Source organism: Apiospora phragmitis (assembly GCF_038363925.1).
Source record: "Apiospora phragmitis strain CBS 135458 chromosome Unknown utg000005l:1.0-4161743.0:1.0-4166827.0, whole genome shotgun sequence".
Taxonomy (NCBI): Eukaryota; Fungi; Ascomycota; class Sordariomycetes; order Amphisphaeriales; family Apiosporaceae; genus Apiospora; species Apiospora phragmitis.
In genome coordinates, this window is record NW_027117403.1 from 2,327,753 (window position 1) to 2,345,714 (window position 17,962).

The 17,962-nt window shown below is 44.6% G+C and overlaps 3 protein-coding genes across 3 annotated transcripts; 1 reads left to right on the forward strand and 2 right to left on the reverse strand.

The window, feature by feature from the left end:
• Nucleotides 1–555: 555 nt before the first annotated feature.
• PG994_004739 (uncharacterized protein) lies at nucleotides 556–3,483 on the forward strand (the record flags this gene model as incomplete). Its single annotated transcript, XM_066856148.1, is given in 10 exon segments — nucleotides 556–612; nucleotides 656–810; nucleotides 870–1,140; nucleotides 1,158–1,353; nucleotides 1,443–1,555; nucleotides 1,714–2,106; nucleotides 2,160–2,227; nucleotides 2,280–2,445; nucleotides 2,513–2,809; nucleotides 2,872–3,483. 10 exon segments carry the CDS (start codon nucleotides 556–558, stop codon nucleotides 3,481–3,483), a joined length of 2,328 nt encoding a protein of 775 aa, XP_066718315.1.
• Nucleotides 3,484–5,020: 1,537 nt separating this feature from the next.
• PG994_004740 (armadillo-type protein) lies at nucleotides 5,021–8,056 on the reverse strand (the record flags this gene model as incomplete). The annotated part of the gene is made up of 5 exons (XM_066856149.1): nucleotides 5,021–5,210; nucleotides 5,267–5,375; nucleotides 5,430–7,719; nucleotides 7,787–7,845; nucleotides 8,005–8,056. The coding sequence occupies 5 exons, from the start codon at nucleotides 8,054–8,056 to the stop codon at nucleotides 5,021–5,023; spliced, it is 2,700 nt and encodes an 899-aa protein (XP_066718316.1).
• A 1,972-nt stretch (nucleotides 8,057–10,028) lies between these two features.
• Nucleotides 10,029–11,997, reverse strand: PG994_004741 (2-isopropylmalate synthase; the record flags this gene model as incomplete). Its single annotated transcript, XM_066856150.1, has 4 exons — nucleotides 10,029–10,208; nucleotides 10,266–11,519; nucleotides 11,575–11,801; nucleotides 11,856–11,997. The coding sequence occupies 4 exons, from the start codon at nucleotides 11,995–11,997 to the stop codon at nucleotides 10,029–10,031; spliced, it is 1,803 nt and encodes a 600-aa protein (XP_066718317.1).
• Between the last annotated feature and the right edge of the window lie 5,965 nt (nucleotides 11,998–17,962).

Genomic DNA, 17,962 nt, shown 5'->3' on the forward strand with positions numbered 1-17,962 from the left:
CCCAAGCAATCATATCAGATACGTAGGGCCGCAACCATCTGGCCGGTCCGACACACAACACACCAACCACCCCCCTTGCGTGCCAATCAACATCCGTTCCGGATCTTTTGACTGAACTGCGCGCACTGGGCTGCAACGCCCAACTGCGAAACAACTTCCTATTTCAAGAGCCCTGACACTCTGCTCCATCCGCTCGAGTATGTAGGTATTGTCATAAATCCAGCGTTTCCCGGATCACTCCCTTGGCCAACCTCATCTCTGCTTCATTTGGTGCGGATGTGGGGAGATCTGATGATAGCCTGCCTGGGACCTGAGCCTGCTGACCGAACGCCTTACATCAAGACTCGGAAACCGTAAGTGGGCAAACAAGTGAGCCGGCGTGCTACCTCGTCCTGGGAGGAGCAGCCAATACACGCTCGATCCTTAAGTTGGTCACATTGCCGGATCAATCGAATTTGCCGGCAGGGCAATTTTCACTTCATCCGGCAACGCCAGGTGCTTGTTCGAATAAACGCATAGGCAGGTTAGAGCACTACTGTCTACTACTTGCGCGCCATGGACCAAACCTCAGATATCAAACCGTCGGCGTCCCCCACGCCTGCTTCTACACAGGTATCCATTTCAGGTGCGCCTATCAAAAGGAGGGCACCCATAGCTTGTCGAAGGTATCGTGCATTTCGACCCAAAGAAATCTGAACAGCATTTGCTTATCACCCACCCCAGGTGTCGGCGTATGAGGAGCAAATGTATCCATGAAAAAAATCACGGGCCATGCCAGGGATGTATAGAAGCTGGGAAGCCCGACGATTGGTAGCTATGACTCCCACCATCTGACCGGTTTGCGTTTAGTCTCACTGAGATATTATTAGCTTCTACCCGGGCCGCGGCGAGTCCACGGAGGATCGTCAGTTCCGCCATCCGCGCCAAAGGGCGGACAGAAAGCACAATGGCAAACTACCAAGGGTGAACAAGGAGAATGCGGTGCCCCCCAGTCTTACCACCAGTAGCAACACACTGGACTGGGATGGTGATGAGTTGGCGCTCCTCGCAGATGTCGAAACGGTGAAAGAGGGTGTCCGAGCCTTCACCCAGCACTTCTTTCAACTGGGCTTCATCGCCACAGACGATTTCCTTCTGCAGGTGGAGAAAGATTCTAGAGGATAGGCGCTTTCCTCCTGGTGAGCATCCTCAGCATATCTGCACGATTCAATAGGAATTACGAGGCTGCACAGAAGGTTGTGCAATCCTATCTGGACTGTGCCGAGAAGCTGGCTCTGAGGGAGCTTTACCAACCTATCACTCTGGAAAGATGCCAAGCGTTTTTCCTCTTGTCCATCGCCCAGCATGGCATGGGTGAGAACAAGTCGCAGCAATGTAGGTCATTATTGGTTTCTATACTCAGCGAGCACGACACTAATCCCGGCAGATTAACATGGGTATAGCCATATCGATGGCCACTGAGATGCACCTTCACCGCGAAGAAACGTTTAAGCAAATAACGGAAGACTCAACACAAGAGGCAAGAATCAGGGCCGAATCCGCTCGACGTACTCTTGTAAGTGCTTTCATGGTAGACTTGGTGGCCCTCGACCAATTTCTATCGATTATGTGCCTTGGTGTCTGCAGACTGACCCAAAACTTGTGAAGTGGATGCTGCATAGTAAGTGATTCCTGCACCAACAAGAGTTTTGTATGCTCAGATGGTTAGGCCAGGACAACCTCCACTCTGGCCCCTATAAGCCGGTACTACTTGCGGCGAGCGACATAACGACGTTGCTGCCCTGTGACGAAGACGAGTTTCGCTGCGGCGAATTCCAAGTAAACCCTCGAGCGGCGCTTGTTGGAACGCCACCGGCGGATCTGAATCCAACCCTGACGACACTCGGTTCACGATCGCTCTTTGCTACCCTCATCCAAACCCACCATATCTGGGGCACAGTTGCGCGCCGAGCTGTAGCAAACAAGAAAAGCCGTCATCCCAACGACACTGGCAGCGACTACGCAAAGATAAGAAGCCAGCTGGCCGACTTTGAAGAGAACTTGCCGAAGAATCATGCTTACGACAACCTCTTTCTGGCTGGGTACCGAAAGAAAAACGAGGATCTTGTGAGCTGCCCTGAATTTCTGGATGGCATGTGATGGTCTGACGCAAGGTACAGGCATATCTAAGTGCTTGTGCAACCTTAAGGCTGAGTAACATTGTTCTTCGGAAGGCATATCTTGGGGAGTATGTATTGCCAGAGATCCTTCCCATGGGCAATCCATTAACTTTACTACAGCATGATCCGCTCGTTGGACAGCCCCCATTCTGGCCTGGGAGCGCATATCCTTTGTACAATATCCAAGGAGCTCTTCGACAATGTCCTTGATCTTTACAAGCAGATTGACGCCCAATTTGGTGAATCGGATAGGCCCTTGGAAGAAATGGTTGGGTCTCAGATGGCTGTAAGTGAAGCATTTTACGCCGTAGCTCCGGCCAGTTTCCTAACAGCAGTCCCCTAACATGTAGCAGGCGTTCTGTGTTTACAGTTGCGGCTTGCTTGTATCTTATCTCGTCAAGTTCCCTAAGCGTGAGTATTATAAGTATCCCGTTTTCATTTCATATCAGCCTATTAAACGGCCTATAGTCGATCAACGCCCCGAGCTAAATAAGTATCCACCTATACGGATGTATGACCGTATCATCGGCATTCTGGAGGAGGCCCAGGCAATCTGGCCTCTGGCTTCCAGTTGGCTCACGGGCCTAAAGAGCTGGATGGGTGGCCCAGATACAGGTAGAGTATATGAAGGCGTCTTCATGGCGGACGGCGTAAGGTTGCCCCGAGTCCTCGACATCCTCGAATGGAAAATTAATCCTGCTCTCATGGACAGAAAGATCCCTTACCACATGCTTTCCTGCACCCCCCTGTTTCTACGCCCGCAGACAAGATGACAGGTCTTCTCTCGCCCTCCTTTGTTCATGGCAAGGTCGAACCAAAGCAACATCTCATCCCTCTCGCGCATACCGAGCCTGCAATTCTGCCACCTCTGCAGTCGAGTCAATCCATTTCCATCGAACCCCCCTCGCTCCCGCCGCCACCACTTGTAGAGTACATGAGTCCTACACAGCAGCAGCAGCAACCGCCGACGCAGTATCATCACCCTCAATACAACAGTTACTCGTCCCAGTTGCCCAACTATGGTAAGCCCGATCATACTCATCATCAGCAGCAACAGCAACAATACGAAGGCATGTATGCCCTTCACCACAGTCAACACGGCGGCGGCACCCCTACCGCGCAAATTTCGCCACAAGTCGCCAACACGTACGACCATAACCCGGCTTTCATGCCCGACTTCAACAACTTTATCTCTACCACGAACGACGGCTTCAATCTCCAGCTCCAACAACTCATGGGCGCACCTTGGAATGCACCGGATGCGACAGCTCCGTTGTACAATCATCACCACCTGGCCGACTTGTCGACGCAACCGCCGACATAACAAGGGGGTGTATATATATACACATACGTATCTTTCTTCTAATTTCGTTTTTTATATTTCCCAAAACGTTTTCGGTAGGGTGGTTAGCGTCGATTTGACATTATTTTTATGAAACGGATCAAAGCGCTGGATCTCGATATAGCGATCGATGATGGATATACCCAGGCAGGGGACATATAAGTAAATATAACAAGTTCTATTCTCTAATTCTCCAATCGGGTTGTTTATATCAAGTTGGTAATATTTCAAGCTGTAGGTAGAGATTGTCGAGTAGCAATAGATAACACATACTCGCATCCGCTTTGTCCCTCACGATGGCCAAGTTCAAACTTGCGTCTACATAGTCAAGAAGCTCCGTGTAGTAGCCAACTTCTTTAGCTGCTGAACGCAGGGAAGTTTGTCTGATAAGCAGGAGGTATGGAATGCAGCCTCGTGAAGTTTGTCTGATAAGCAGGAGGTATGGAATGCAGCCTCGTGAATAAAGCCTGTCCCAGTACCTCTCCATTGTCATGTTGATAGCACAGTCGAGATATCCAAGCCTTGATATAATGAGCGGGCCGTAACTCATGACTGCCAGGACAACTACAACCAAAGTTTACATCGGAATCAATACGACTTGAATCATTAATGTCATCACCGCTCGTGGCAGCACACTTCTGTGATGCGATTATGGGGATTAAACAACTTTATTTGTCTTGTTTTCTGCACTGAACTAAGGGGGGAGAAGGCTAGGCCATGGCGCTTTTCGCCTACCATATATGGAACATATCCTGCGGGAACGACGCATAAGGGTAAGTGATGGTGTCTCCGGACGGAAACATAAGATGATGTGATGAAACAGGCTAGCCATCCATCTGCCATCCCTAAGAGCGCATAGCACTTGGGTCTCTCGCTAGCTTTTCATCGTGCATAATAGAGTGTAAGCCTCGAACCGTTGGGGTTCGGAGCTAGGGGCATCCCCCTCGTCCCTTGTCGGTCGTATTCACTTGAACAAACCTGACGAGACTGGTCTCCGCTTTCCTTATCGCGTCTCTCCATCGTCTCTTTCTTACATGACTTCGTGGCCACCAATATCAAGGTAGAGGGGCGTACATGACATAATGATCTTCTCTAGCTGCGACACATGTCCGTATCGGGTTTTTCAGCCAAAACCGAAAACTCCGCGGCAAAATACAACGGGGGCAAGGGGGTAAAGGTGTATCGCGGTTTGTGCTTTGTGTGTTTGTGTGTGTGCTGTGGCGTGGAATGGGGTGTTGGAGGGGTATAGGATCAATAGGGTAGAGTGTGGGAAGGGGTCTATATACACACGGGTCTTGCATCGACGTGTAGGGGGAAGTGTAGCTGCTGATGTGTATTGACTGTGCCTTTCGCTCGCTGCACTGAACCGTGCAAGGCGCCTGGCTCGGTCTCATGTAGATGACATGGGGTAGAGGGGGTTATGGGCCAGGTTTGGTGCTCAACATCTCCCTTGGGCATCCGCCACCCGATGAGTAGACGAAGGGAGAGAGGGTCAAGCCCGTGCCACAACGTTGCCTGCTCAGGTCTGCTGCATGACAGACTGTTGACCGCCGAGTTGACGCTTAACCTGCTCGCGGGCCCAGCGAGCCGTCTCGATTGTGCGCGACTGGAATTCACGGTTGGTCTTGGTTTCCCTGATCATGGCCGTGACCCAATCTTGTCGGAACGCATCGACAAGCTCTCCGTTGGGGTACGCATCAGCAAGGTCGCTAATCAACAATGTCAGCATCGTCCATTCCAGCAATGTTTCCGGGTTGGTGCTTACCCAATAACGCCCATGGATGATCGCATCAGGGATTCACTCCGGTTCATATCTTGCGAAATGATGTTAAGCATTTGGAAGATGGATTGGACATAGGGCTGAAGAGCCTCAGCTGTTCGTCAAGGTTAGCATAGTTCTTCCGTATGTGTAAACCGCCACTGCTTACTCTTGTTGCTATCCCTCATAGCGCTAATGATGCCACTCCAGGCATCCATAATTCCTTCCCTCAGGGAGATGACGTAGTCGTACATCTCATAGCTGCCATCGGGGCTGGCGGTAACAGTGGAGGCTTGCTGCAGCACCTGAGCAACGACGGACAGGTAGGACTCGAAGTGTCCGGTGATGGCACTAGCAATATCGCCGAAGCACTGGAGGATGGCGGGCTTGAATTGGTTGCCCAACGAGTTGCTCTGCGTGTTCGCGTTAGACAAGTTGTAATTCGGAACGTGGGATGCTGAAATCAAAGGAGGATCACTAACCCTAAGGTTGTTAAGAAGGTAGTTCATAAAGTTGTCACAGTAGGGCTGGCTGCGCTCGTGCATGGATCGCGTGATGTCACTGACAAGGCCAATAGCCATTGAGCATAGACTGGGCTCTTCCTGGTTTGCGAGAGCGTTGTACAAGAATGGCGTGAAGGCATCCATGTACTTGGCAAAGTCTTCCTCCATGGCGTTGGCAAGGTTGCTGATGGTGGCGAAGACTGCCTCTGGGACAGCCGACTTGGCACCGGCCGTGGTAAGAATCTGAAGCGAAACCTGCATGATGCGGTCGCCCTGGGGAGCAATCTCCTTCTCCAGTCGCTGGATGATGGATTGCAAGACAGCATTAAGGCTGGTCTGCATTTCCTCCAGAGCGATCTTGTCTTCAATGCTGACGACCTGGCTCTGCATGGGGACGGTCTCCTCGAGACGCTTCAGGATCACATCGGACAATGAAGCAATGGCCGGGAAGCTCTCCGTGGCAGCATGCTGAACAAATGCGCTGAGAACCTCGTAAGCAGTCGTGCGGACCGTTGTCTCAGCCTCAGGCTTGGACGTCACGTTCAGCAGAGTGGAAACGCTCTCGTTAAAGTGCTGAGTTAGAGGGTTGCTCGTAGCATCCAGCTCGCCCGAGAAGCGCTCGGCCAGGTTCATGAGAGCCCAGCAGCAAGAGCTTGCCATCTTAGCATCATGAACGCCAGCAAAGAGAGAGCCGATCAGCGGAGTCAAGTGTGTGGCAGGGTCAATGGCATCGGAGCATGCCTCGGTGATGCGTCCCAGTGCATAGGCGGTCGAGTCCTTGACATGCGTAGAGCTGTCCTCCATCATGGTGATCAGGACAGGCAGAGCCTGCTTGACGATGGGCTCCAACACCTTCTCCTCGGGGCCCTCCATGATAGCACCGAAGGCAGCGACAGCAGCTTCTCTGAAGTGCCAGTCCTCCGATCGCAAATGCTGCTCGACAAACTGGATGACTGGGGGGATAATGTTAGGCCCGACAGCCTGAGCGTACAGTTGCAGACATTGGTAGGCGGCGCGAGACAGGTTGTACTCGTCATCGGCGGCATCCTCGTCCTGCTTGGTCAACAGCACGAGAAGTGTAGGGACAACCTCGTTCGTCGCGACCCGAGCAAAGTTATAGAACGGTCGCATCTGATCCGAGCTCTCAACCTGGCCATTATCCTCCTCGATGTTAATTTCCTCCTCGCAAACTGTGCTCCAGAATTCGACAGCAAGCTTGGCGACATCCTCGTCCTCGTTCTTCATACCCAAAATAGTAAGACCGAACAGCGCCTTCTCCATGTAGAAGCGCATGTTCTCGTAGTAAAGGGCCATGATGCGGTTAAGGCATCCAAAAGCGCCCTGCTGAATGCGCGAGTCATCGGCTTGTGTGGCCTCACAGACAACCTGCATGATGTAGTTTCGCTCACCCTCGTGCTTGAAGTTGTTACCGACAAAGTCAAGAGAGTCGCCAAGGGCCAAGATGGCCGATAGACGGACCTCCTGGTTGGTCTCCTCCTTCCGGGCGCCTTGTACGACTGCAGTCAGGATCGCATTAGAATGGCTGATGAGAGCCGTCCGCAGCTCGGTGTCCTGGCTCTCGCAAATGTAACCAAGACAGGTCAACGAGGCCTGCTTCTGGTGTGGGGCGCCGGTGCTGACGTTCTGCACCAGGGTAGACATGAGGTCGGGCCATTGATCCCGAGGCAGTTCGATCGAGGCAATAGCCGCGATGACCTGGGCGGCAGCCTGACCGGCCTGCGCATTGCTGGACGAGAGGGTCTGGAAGGCCAAGGACTTGACCTGTGTCTTGGTCTCTTGCTCCGTCTGCTGCAGCCATTTTGCCTGCAGTTCTTGCTGTCGTGCGAATTCGCGTGCGGAGAAAGCGTTCTTGAGGGCGAGACCGGCCGCTACTCGGATCTGTGCCTCGGCGTTGTCGTCTGCTAATACTTGGACGAGTGTGGCTAGGTAGAGGGACTATAGGGTTGAGAATTTGCGGTCAGCGCCAAGGCGGGTCCAGTCGGGTTGCATGTCGTGAACTTACAAAGTTGTTTTCAGCGGCTTGGGTGAGCTGTTGCTCGGCTGCGTTTCGCGTAGCCGCATCTGGAAAGTGAGGTCAGCGGGTGGTGGCACCAAGAGCGAAAACGGACGAAGGTTCAGAAAGGCCCGTGACGTATGGGCGAGATCACATGAATGCGGCAGATAGATTGATTGTTTATAGGAAATTAAGGAATGAGGGGATTGGATGGATAGTCAACATACCAGGCGACAGCGAGTTGCTGAGGACAGTGTTGATACCACCGTTGTCAGCCATCTTGTCTGCTTAACAGCCTCTCCTGTGTTCTGCGGTGTCGATCCAGCGCGATGGTGGTGTCGAAGGGGGGGTAAATAATGGCCAGCAGTATGGGCAAAGTGGGGATGGGAAAGGGAGAGAAATAAGGTCTTGGTCAAAATAAAACCAGCAGTGTGTTTTTTCCCTTCTAGAAAGTAATGATGAAGGAATGTGGCAGCCTTTTCTCCCGCGCTCTCGTGCTTCTTTGATGCGGCGGCGATATGCTCAAGTCGGCACACTGAGCTTTCTTGGGTTTGTTGATTTTTCTTATTTTGTTTGGGGGGATGGAGAGAAATTGGTTGTAGAAGAGAGATGAATATGGGAGAATAATATGCAATCGTCGTTGGCTGCTGGCTACCAAAGTGGGTAGCGCTTGAGGGGTCCTTCCATATGTTTAAGTGGGCCCGAGCCTACCTTAGCACCTGCGTAGGGTCTGGGTAGGGGAGCCTTTGGGGGGGTTTTCGCTGGTCGTAGCCCGTAGGTTAGCAAAATACCTAAATCAATCAGGAAATGTGTTGACTTGACAATCGAACCGCTCCTGGACTGGCCGAACAAAAAAAAGAAAGAGGCCAGAGACAAGAGAGAATTCATGTGAGGAGACGGACCAGAAGCGGGAGCTTGCACCTAATTTTATCTACTACGTGTATGTACCTGATGTGCATTACAAGTAAGAATCTACATCGGGTCTTTTCCCTCTTATCTCCTGGAGCATTGATTTGCAAACACCCATCTGGACATGACATGCCTACCTAACCTGCCACTACTGTACACTCATTACCTATTCGAAAGCCATACGGAAGAAACAATGAGTGCGTGCATAAGATTGGATCATAGAAGGAGCCAGAGCCATGTTCTAGAGGCGCGGGAGCTTCTCTCTTGTTGCCGGTGAGAACTCAACTTTAATACATCTTGTCAGCCAGCCTACGGGCCGTTTGGAAGTTCTGCTAAAAGAACCTTCTCTTTTGTGCTCCTCCCGAGATAGCCTCGACTGCTTGGGGCCAGATTTACTCTGCCCGCCCTTTTGTATATAATTTCAATGTCCACATGCAGGCATGTCTTATTGCTAAGTTGGGGAGTAATGCTTTATTTGATTATTTATCCTGTGACCGACATTTCAAAGCCAATCTTCTATCGTAGAGGCAGAAAGCAACAGATGCGTAAGGGGGTGCACCAAAGCAGCAGTATACCCTAAGCCCACCAAGTGTTGTTTTCAACCCAAAGACACTGCATGCCAATTGATGCTACCAGATCAGCGGAATCGGCCACCACTCATTTGCCTAGCAACCTAGGCAAATTTGCCTCCCAAGTCATCCATCAAAAATGCTCAAGAGTCATTCTAGTCCTAGGCAATATATTCCTAACCTAATCAATCTCACCGACTGGCGACTCGAGAGCCAATTAGAAGCACCCAGTAGGTTATGACTTACAGCGCAGGCAGGCGAGGGGCTGCTCATAAGGCTTCACATGTAATAATACCTACCGGAAGGACGCACCCTCGAAATTCTGTCAATGTCCCTCCCCCACACTATCAACTCCCCAAAGTGCCCCCTCCTCAACTGCCAAGACTTGCAGATGCTGTAATACGCATCTCGTCTCGGTCAGCATATTTGCTGAAATGGCGGAGAGCAACTGAATAGAATATGTTCAAAGCACCCAGCATAGCAAGGAAAAAGTATAATAAACTTGTTATGGGCCCTGCGTGCCCCAAGATGTACAATATACTCTTTATCATGTTACTACAGTGACTACCTTGCGAAAAACAATGCAGGTTAGTTTGGTACTTGGCTTCGGCCTCATCGGCTAGCATGAATGACTTTTTGCCACCGCCCAGCCCAGTAAATGCGCTACTAATCAATCTTCAACGCGACTATAATTTTCAACTTTGGTCTTGTTGTGCTGCCCCGGGCACCATGATGACCATCTCTGCGTGCTGTTCCCTTTGGCAGCACCAAGTTTATATATGGCTCGCTTTGGCTTCCAGAGTTTCCACCACTGACGAGACACCGTTATTCGAGGTCTCGGTTGTGCTCTGTGTGTCTGGTACTGCGAGTCCGTTGAGATCAACATCTTGGCTGGGTGTTCGGCGTGGCGTGGCCTTGGAGAGGATAGGGCTTCCGGGGCGGCTCAAAACGAACTAGGTATATAAAGTCAGAACAGCTGGCATACAATAGGCTTGGTCGGCTTCACTTACGCTGCTAGCCGCGCTCAGAAGGGCAACGAGCGAGCTCTGGACCACATCCTCGTGGATACCAACACCCCACACCTTCTGGGAGGTGCCGGATGCCGTGCACTCGATATAAGTCGCGGCCTTCACATCTCGGCCGCGTCCTATGGAGTGTTCCTTGTAGTCGGCGACATCAAGATCAATACCGACGCTCTTGAGCGCGTTGGCCAACGACGAAATAGGTCCATTGCCACGGCCTTGGAGCTGATACTCTTTGCCATCGACCGCGACAATACCCTCGAAAAGACGGGCGAGATTCTTAGTATCTTGTGTCTTTCCAGGCGCCGGAGGCGCTGGCGAGTGTGAACGGTCGACCGAGATAGAGTAGTCGATAATCTGGAATCGCGGGTGTTCTTTGAGGAAGTAGGTTGTCTCGAAGAGCTCACTGATCTCGTCCGACAACAGTTCTCTGCCAAGCTCATCCGCTTTCTTCTGAACCACCTTACTGAAGGCAATCTGCAAGCCGCGAGGCAGGTCAAGCTCAAGCTTCCGCAGAATAATCCAAGCAGCACCACCCTTGCCACTCTGGGAGTTGACGCGGATGATGGCTTCGTAGGTACGACCGATATCTTGCGGGTCGAGAGGCAGGTAAGGTACCTGCCACTGGTCGTCGTAGGCCTTGTTCTCTTGTTTCCGTACTTGGAATCCCTTCTTAATGGCATCTTGGTGAGATCCACTAAAGGCGCACACGACAAGAGAGCCACCGTATGGGGCACGGGGATGGACAGGGATCTTGTTGCATATTTCGACCGTATCGATGACGCGCTTCAGGTCGGAAAAGTCGACATTCGGGTGGATTCCCTGGGTATACAAGTTGAGGGCGAGGGTGACCAAGTCAACGTTACCAGTGCGTTCGCCATTACCGAACAAGCAACCTTCGACTCTGTCAGCGCCAGCCATCTGGGCCAGCTCCGCGGCAGCTACTGCGCAGCCTCGATCGTTGTGTGGATGCAAGGAGACGCAGACCTTCTCTCGCTCGGTGATGTTGGTGCAGAAGTACTCGATCTGGTCGGCGTAGACGTTCGGCGTGGCCATCTCCACCGTTGCGGGGAGGTTGAAGATGATGGGGTTCGCCTCGGTCGGTTCCCAGGCGGCCTTAACAGCCTCGCAGATCTTGATGGCGAATTCGGGGCTGGTGTCGGAGAAGGTTTCCGGGCTGAACTCGAAAGCCCACTCGGTGCCAGCTTGCGACGGGTCGTCCTTGGTGATGGAGCGGGCGTACTTTGTGCATTTCACAGCCATCGCAAGACTCTCCTTCTTCTGAGAAGCCGAATACGATGTGCCGGAAGCATTCGCTGGTGGCCAGGTAAATGTGCAAAAGAGCCTTCTTGGCGCCCTTGAGAGAGTCAACGGTCCGGCGGATCAGGTCCTCGCGACAGGGAGAGAGGACCTGAATCCAGACATCGTCAGGTACCGCGCCGGGGGTTTCGATTACGCGTCGCGTAAAGTCGAAGTCGGTCTGTGAGGCAGAGGGAAGGAGACTTCGATCTCCTTGTAACCAAGCTCGACGAGCATGTTAAAGAACCTCCATTTCTCATCTCCGTTCATGGGGTCGACCAAGCTCTGGTTGCCGTCTTCTCAGATCGGTGGCAAGCCATCTGGGAGGCTTTTCAATGACTTTGGAGGGCCATTGGCGGTTGGGAAGATCCAAAGGCTTGAAGCTTTTGTATTTCTTGGAGGGATCTTTAAGCATACCCATGATGTCTCAGTACCACGACTAGTCACTCGATATCCAGAAAAAAAGTAAAGGGTGCTTGTAGAAGCTCAATCTTTTCCCCCGTGCGCAACTTCAACCTAAAGTTATTTGGCGGGGTAATATTTTTCTTGGAGGGGTAGTGGGTGGTCCGTTGTGTGGATGAGGATTATGACGAATGCCTGCTCAATCGGGGCCCAGCAATAAAATGCAGTTTCACGGCCTGTTAGGGAATATGAATACGGTCGGGCGAGGCGACTCGTGCGAGAATATCTTGGTGATTTATAGATGGCAACACCAATGATTTCTTCAGCTCAAAAGGCTCCAAATCAATTGGAATTGAGTCATTGAGATCCTCCGACTATCCCGGGTAGTGGGAACCAGCCGGATTGTGGGGATATAGCGGGCAGACCGATCACGGCGCTGGATGAGACTGCAATTGGATACTATCAGTCTCTTATTGCTTGGGGTCGTATATTGATATCCTGAAGCAGACACTCCAGCTCTGTCCTTAATATACGACTGACTACGTGCTCACAACGCAATTGGTGTGACCGGTGAAGGGTTCCAATAATCCGTACATTAATTCCATATCACGCCCGACTCATTGTGCGCCCTTCTGCAGAATGAGGTCATGCTTTAGCGTAGGTACTTAAGGAAAGATTCGCTTGGGGCCCCGTCGTCTTAAGACGCATCTTCCAGTTGTACTCGAGGTAAAGTCGTCTTGTAAGTGACAGCCTTGGCAGGGCGTGCTCTCGCTATAGCTGACTAACGATGGATATCATCCACTCTCGTGTAACACGTATAGAGCGACTACTAACCTTAAATATTCCGGGTATAAATTAAACATACTCTTAAAATAAAGCTGTCTTATTAGGTTCCCTTAAGAAAATATTATAACTAGTAACTATAATTAATTAATTAATATACTTTATAGTTTAATTAATTATATAATTTAAATAATCACCTTTAAAGACTTTATTTAATAAAGTATAAATTAATTTCGCTATAACGTATTTAATATTTTAAAATTAATCGAAATCTTTATCTTTAAATACTTCTACATTATTTTAATAAGTATAAGTATTATATCCGGGCTCTCCGTAAATTCTATAGCGCTGTAAGGGCGTTTTAAACGTCCTCGTACGACTATTTTTTAACGCGATTCGTCTTATAATTATTTATTAATATCCTTTTAAAACTATAAGTCTTTTTTAGCTTATATATAAAGTAATCCTTTATTTTATAGCCGGTTTTTTTTTCGTACGGCGGCGCTAGCTAAGTATTTTATTCGCTTCTCGTAGTATAGTTACCTCACTTTTTAATAAAGCGAGTTAGTATATAACTTACGTTATACTTTTCGTAATTTAATTAAGCTTAATTAAAATTAATATTAGAGAGCTATTTTAATATCGCGTGATTCGATTTTTAATATACTCGGTTTAAGATTAAGTTTTAATTAAGTTATTTAAGGTTTTTAATTCTTAAGGTATAAGTAGGCCGGAAAAGGTCGCCCGGAGGCATTAGCGTACATAGCTTTATATTTAATTATAAAATAATATATTTTAAATTATACGATATAAGTCTTGCCCCTTAAAAACCTCCCTAGATATTTAAAACGATAAAAGTGGCCTAGAACGCTTTTGAGAACGCTAGTAAAAAGTCCTCTTTTAAAATATAAATAATATACGCCTATATAAAACGTTTGATTTATTTCTCGTATAACTTTTTTAATATATAGAAACAGCTGATATTAAGAGGTTAAAGCTTATACGACGAATAAGAAAGTATATAAAGTATAATAATCGAGTTCTTTTTATAATAAAGCTTGAAAATTATTAAATAGTAGCTTTTATAGCCGTTAAAGATTAATAAATAATAAATACTTTTCGTATAAAACTTTATATATTTATCGAAATATTAAATTTAATCCTCGCCTCTCTCCTTTATAATTTAGCCGTTTTTAGTAATTACGATTACTTAATACTTTAATAATAAGCTGTTTTTATACTAGGAAAAGAGGTGCGTTTTCCTAGTAAATATAATATATAAAAAAATGGCGTAACCGTATAATTTAACGCTTTAAATAATTATAACCTATTCCTAGTTCTTTTATTACATTACTTTAGGCTTCTCGCATCGATTAAAGGTTATAACGATTATTTCGAACGAGATTTAACTTATAAAAAAGCCGGTCTCGTTAAAGTTATAAATATCCTTTTTTTAAATCTTATATTTATTAATTATATTTCGTTCGAAGGTAAATTACGCGTAATACGCATCGAGATCTTTATAAAAGACTTTTTAATAATCGATTCTTAAATTAAAACGCGTCCGGAGGTCTAGTTATTATTATATAAAGCTAGAGGCTTAATTAACGTCTACGCGTCTCGTGTCGCGTTAAAAGAGTAGTTAGTTCGCTATATCTTTAATATTACTTATTTAAAAAAAAACCCGATCGCGAATTTAATTCGATTATATATAAAACTATTGTATTTTTTTCGAGAATAATAAGCTTTTATATTAATAATTATATATTTTATTATAATGTATTATTATAATATTAAAAACGTAAAGTTATATAAAAAATATTATAAACTTATATTATAAATTAAAAACTTAATTTAAAACTATTTTAAAGCGCTTAAAGCGTTAATTATATATTACCTTTTTTTAATTATTAACTATAATAAAATAGTGAAAAAGAGATAAAATAAACTTAATTATTAAAAATTATAAGAAAATAGTTAATTAAACCGTGTAGTTAATTAAACTATAAAGTATATTATTTTATAAGCTATTAAAGCACTGCTTTTTATATAATACTTTTAATGAATAATTAACACAGCTGTATATTTTATAATAAGGTTAGCTTAATTAATTAAAACTCACACCGAGTATAATAAATATTTTAAACGTCACTCTAATCACATTAAAATCATCCCTGGCCTGTACAGTACTATTAAATGTGGTGAAAGCAGCGCTTTAGCAGCTTATGAGATATGTGATAAAAAGAAAGGTGATAAGTATACATATACATAGCTCACTAATAAAGTATCAAATGCATTTTAGTTGCGCCTCACTGTCCACCGATCATAAATAACGCTGGCCCATTTTAGTGTTATTGTCAGTAAAGACCGGTTACACGCGGAGGCGTTGAGCCGCAATCGGACTACTTGAGACCATCACCCTTGTCCTATTGCCCAAAGGAACAATATTTCCAAAACTACATACACTCATGCACGCCCATGTCGTGTGGTAGGAACAACATGAATGTAACAAGAGAAGCCATCGGGCCTGGATACACTGCCTCGATTCTTCACGATGGGCTAGCTAGCTGTGGGTTAACTGGCGATGGGATCACAGCGAGCTGGCAATGGGCGACAGACAATGAAATATGCCCGAGCAAAGGCCTGGCGTGTCTACATACTTCATTAAGGACGGATCGCCGCCAGACGATTATTCAGAGATCATTCTACTAGTGAGCTCAGACCAACTAGCGAGCTCACTGAATTGGAATTCAGTGAGTCTCAAAACCATGGGACACCTTAAAACCATGGGACAGCTCTTTTAAGGTGCAATTTTTAAGGATTCTATACGTTTTAATTAATATCTTTAAAATACGAGGTTAAATTAAAAAATATAATAAGCTATTTTACTTATTTTAATATAATATATATAATATATATAATAATATTTTTTTATATTTATATATATTTTATTATTAAGTTAATTATATTATTAAGTCGGCTACTTTTTTTTAATTTATATAATTAAACTTTAATACGTAATATCTTTATAATTATAAAATCGATTTAATTAAAAAAAGATCGTATTATCTTAATAATTTAAGCGACTCGAGAAGGTTCGAATCGAATTAGTTAAAGAGCTACTACGAAAGTGTATAACGTCCTCTAAGCTACTTTAAACGACCGACTCTATAGTATTAAACCTCGACGCGAAATCCGATATTTATAATATAAATTAAATCTAATTAAAAAAGAGGTGCTTTATAATTATATAATTAATTTAAATATTTAAGGGATACCTTTTAATCTTAGTATTATAAGAGATATATTTAATTTTTTTTAAAATCGCGCGGCGATAACCGCGTTAATAAGTATTAAGTTAAACGCTTTATTAACTATAACTTAAACCTTAAGACTTAAATAAAACGTTAATATAATTATTAAAAGGCTCTTTATAAAAATATAAGTGTTATTTTTTACTAGTTTATATTAGTCGTAAATATTAAAACTAAATATATATTACGGTCGGCGGGTTAGTCCCCCGCGGGGTAGCACTTAAGCCGTAGAATTAAATAGAAATAATCGTTTAGTCATTTTCGAAGCTTTTACTTTATAGCGTAGTGGTTAGTCTAAACGCACTATAATAATATAAAATTTTAATAAAACTAGTTTTATAATAAATATAATTAAATTAATACTCGTTATAACACGCGTTAATTACTATAAAAAAGCGAAGTTAATTTAATTTAATAATCGAGAATAATTAACGGCTATTAAATATATTAATTTATAAAGTTAATATATTCCGCTATTTTTATTTATTTAAAGTTAATATTACTTTATAAACTAGTTTTATAAATACGACTTATTATAATAAACGCTATTTAAGTTTTAAAAGAAACCTAATAAAACGTACTAGGGTTTATATTAATAATACGAGAAAGTATTTAAACGTGCGATAAAAGTAACGCTTTTACTAATATAATATATAATAGCCGGGTCGTAACGTAATAATAAAGGGTCGAGTAAAGGTATTTATATAATAAAGTCGTTAAAGTTATTTATTTTATTAATAAATTAAGATTAACATTTAAATCAATTATTAAAATAAAGAGTATTTATATAAAATATATAAGGAATCGTTCGTCGTTATATATTTAGTCTCTCTTTTATTAATATCCCTTAGTTCTTAGGGATCTCGAGGATCTCGCGAGATCTTATTAAGCTGGCTCTTTAGATCTCGTTAAATCCCGAGAGCTGCTAACCTCTAGTTATTTTATTTTTATATAACCCGTAATAGTTATCTTATTTTAACTATTTAATCTATATTAGCTATCTTTATTTATCTACTTTTATTTATTTTTAATTAATTAGTTTTAATATATTATTATTATAATATTAATTATTAAGGTTTTATAATAATATAATAGGGTTTATTATTATTAATAAGGCGTAAGCGTTAACCGGACTTTCGCGGGGTCCGTAGGCGCCTTAAGTTATCGTTAACCCGCGCCGAGAGATATAAGTCCTGGCCGTATAACTAGGCTAGGTTATAAAATTATCCCTCTCTTTTATCTACTTTATATTTAAAGCGGTTTAATTAATATAAATATTTAAGGAGTTTCGTTATATTAAGTATATATAAATTCCTTTTTTCACTTTTATTATAATATATACTTATTATATTTTTTAATCGTATTAAAAAACGTTATATATTTAAATAATTTAAAACCGAAAAGTTTTATATTTACGATCTTTTTATTTAAACTATTTTTAAAAGTCTCGTTACGATGCCGGACGATTACTCCTATTATATTCGCCATAGTTTTATTTATCGAGCTTCGCCGGATAATTTTTCTCGTTACGACGGGTATATCGTTAATTATTAATTTAATTACGATATAAGTTTTTCGTTAAAGGCCTCATTAAATATTACTTTATAATACTTTAAGCTAGAGGCGGAAATTAAGGAAGTCGAGGAGCGTCGTCGCGAAATAAACGTAAAAGTGTAACGTTTTTAAAAATAGAAAAAGCTGTAGTTCGAAAAAATATACGGGCGGTTTAGCGTAATCTTAACTCTATTGAGGAGCTTAAACGTATAGAACGTAAAGAGGTTAAAAAGAAGGCTCGTCGTACGACTACGACCGAGATAGTTCTTAAAAAAGTTTCGACATTACTTTCTAACTTCTTACTTAATTAAGACGGCGTATACCCGGACGTTT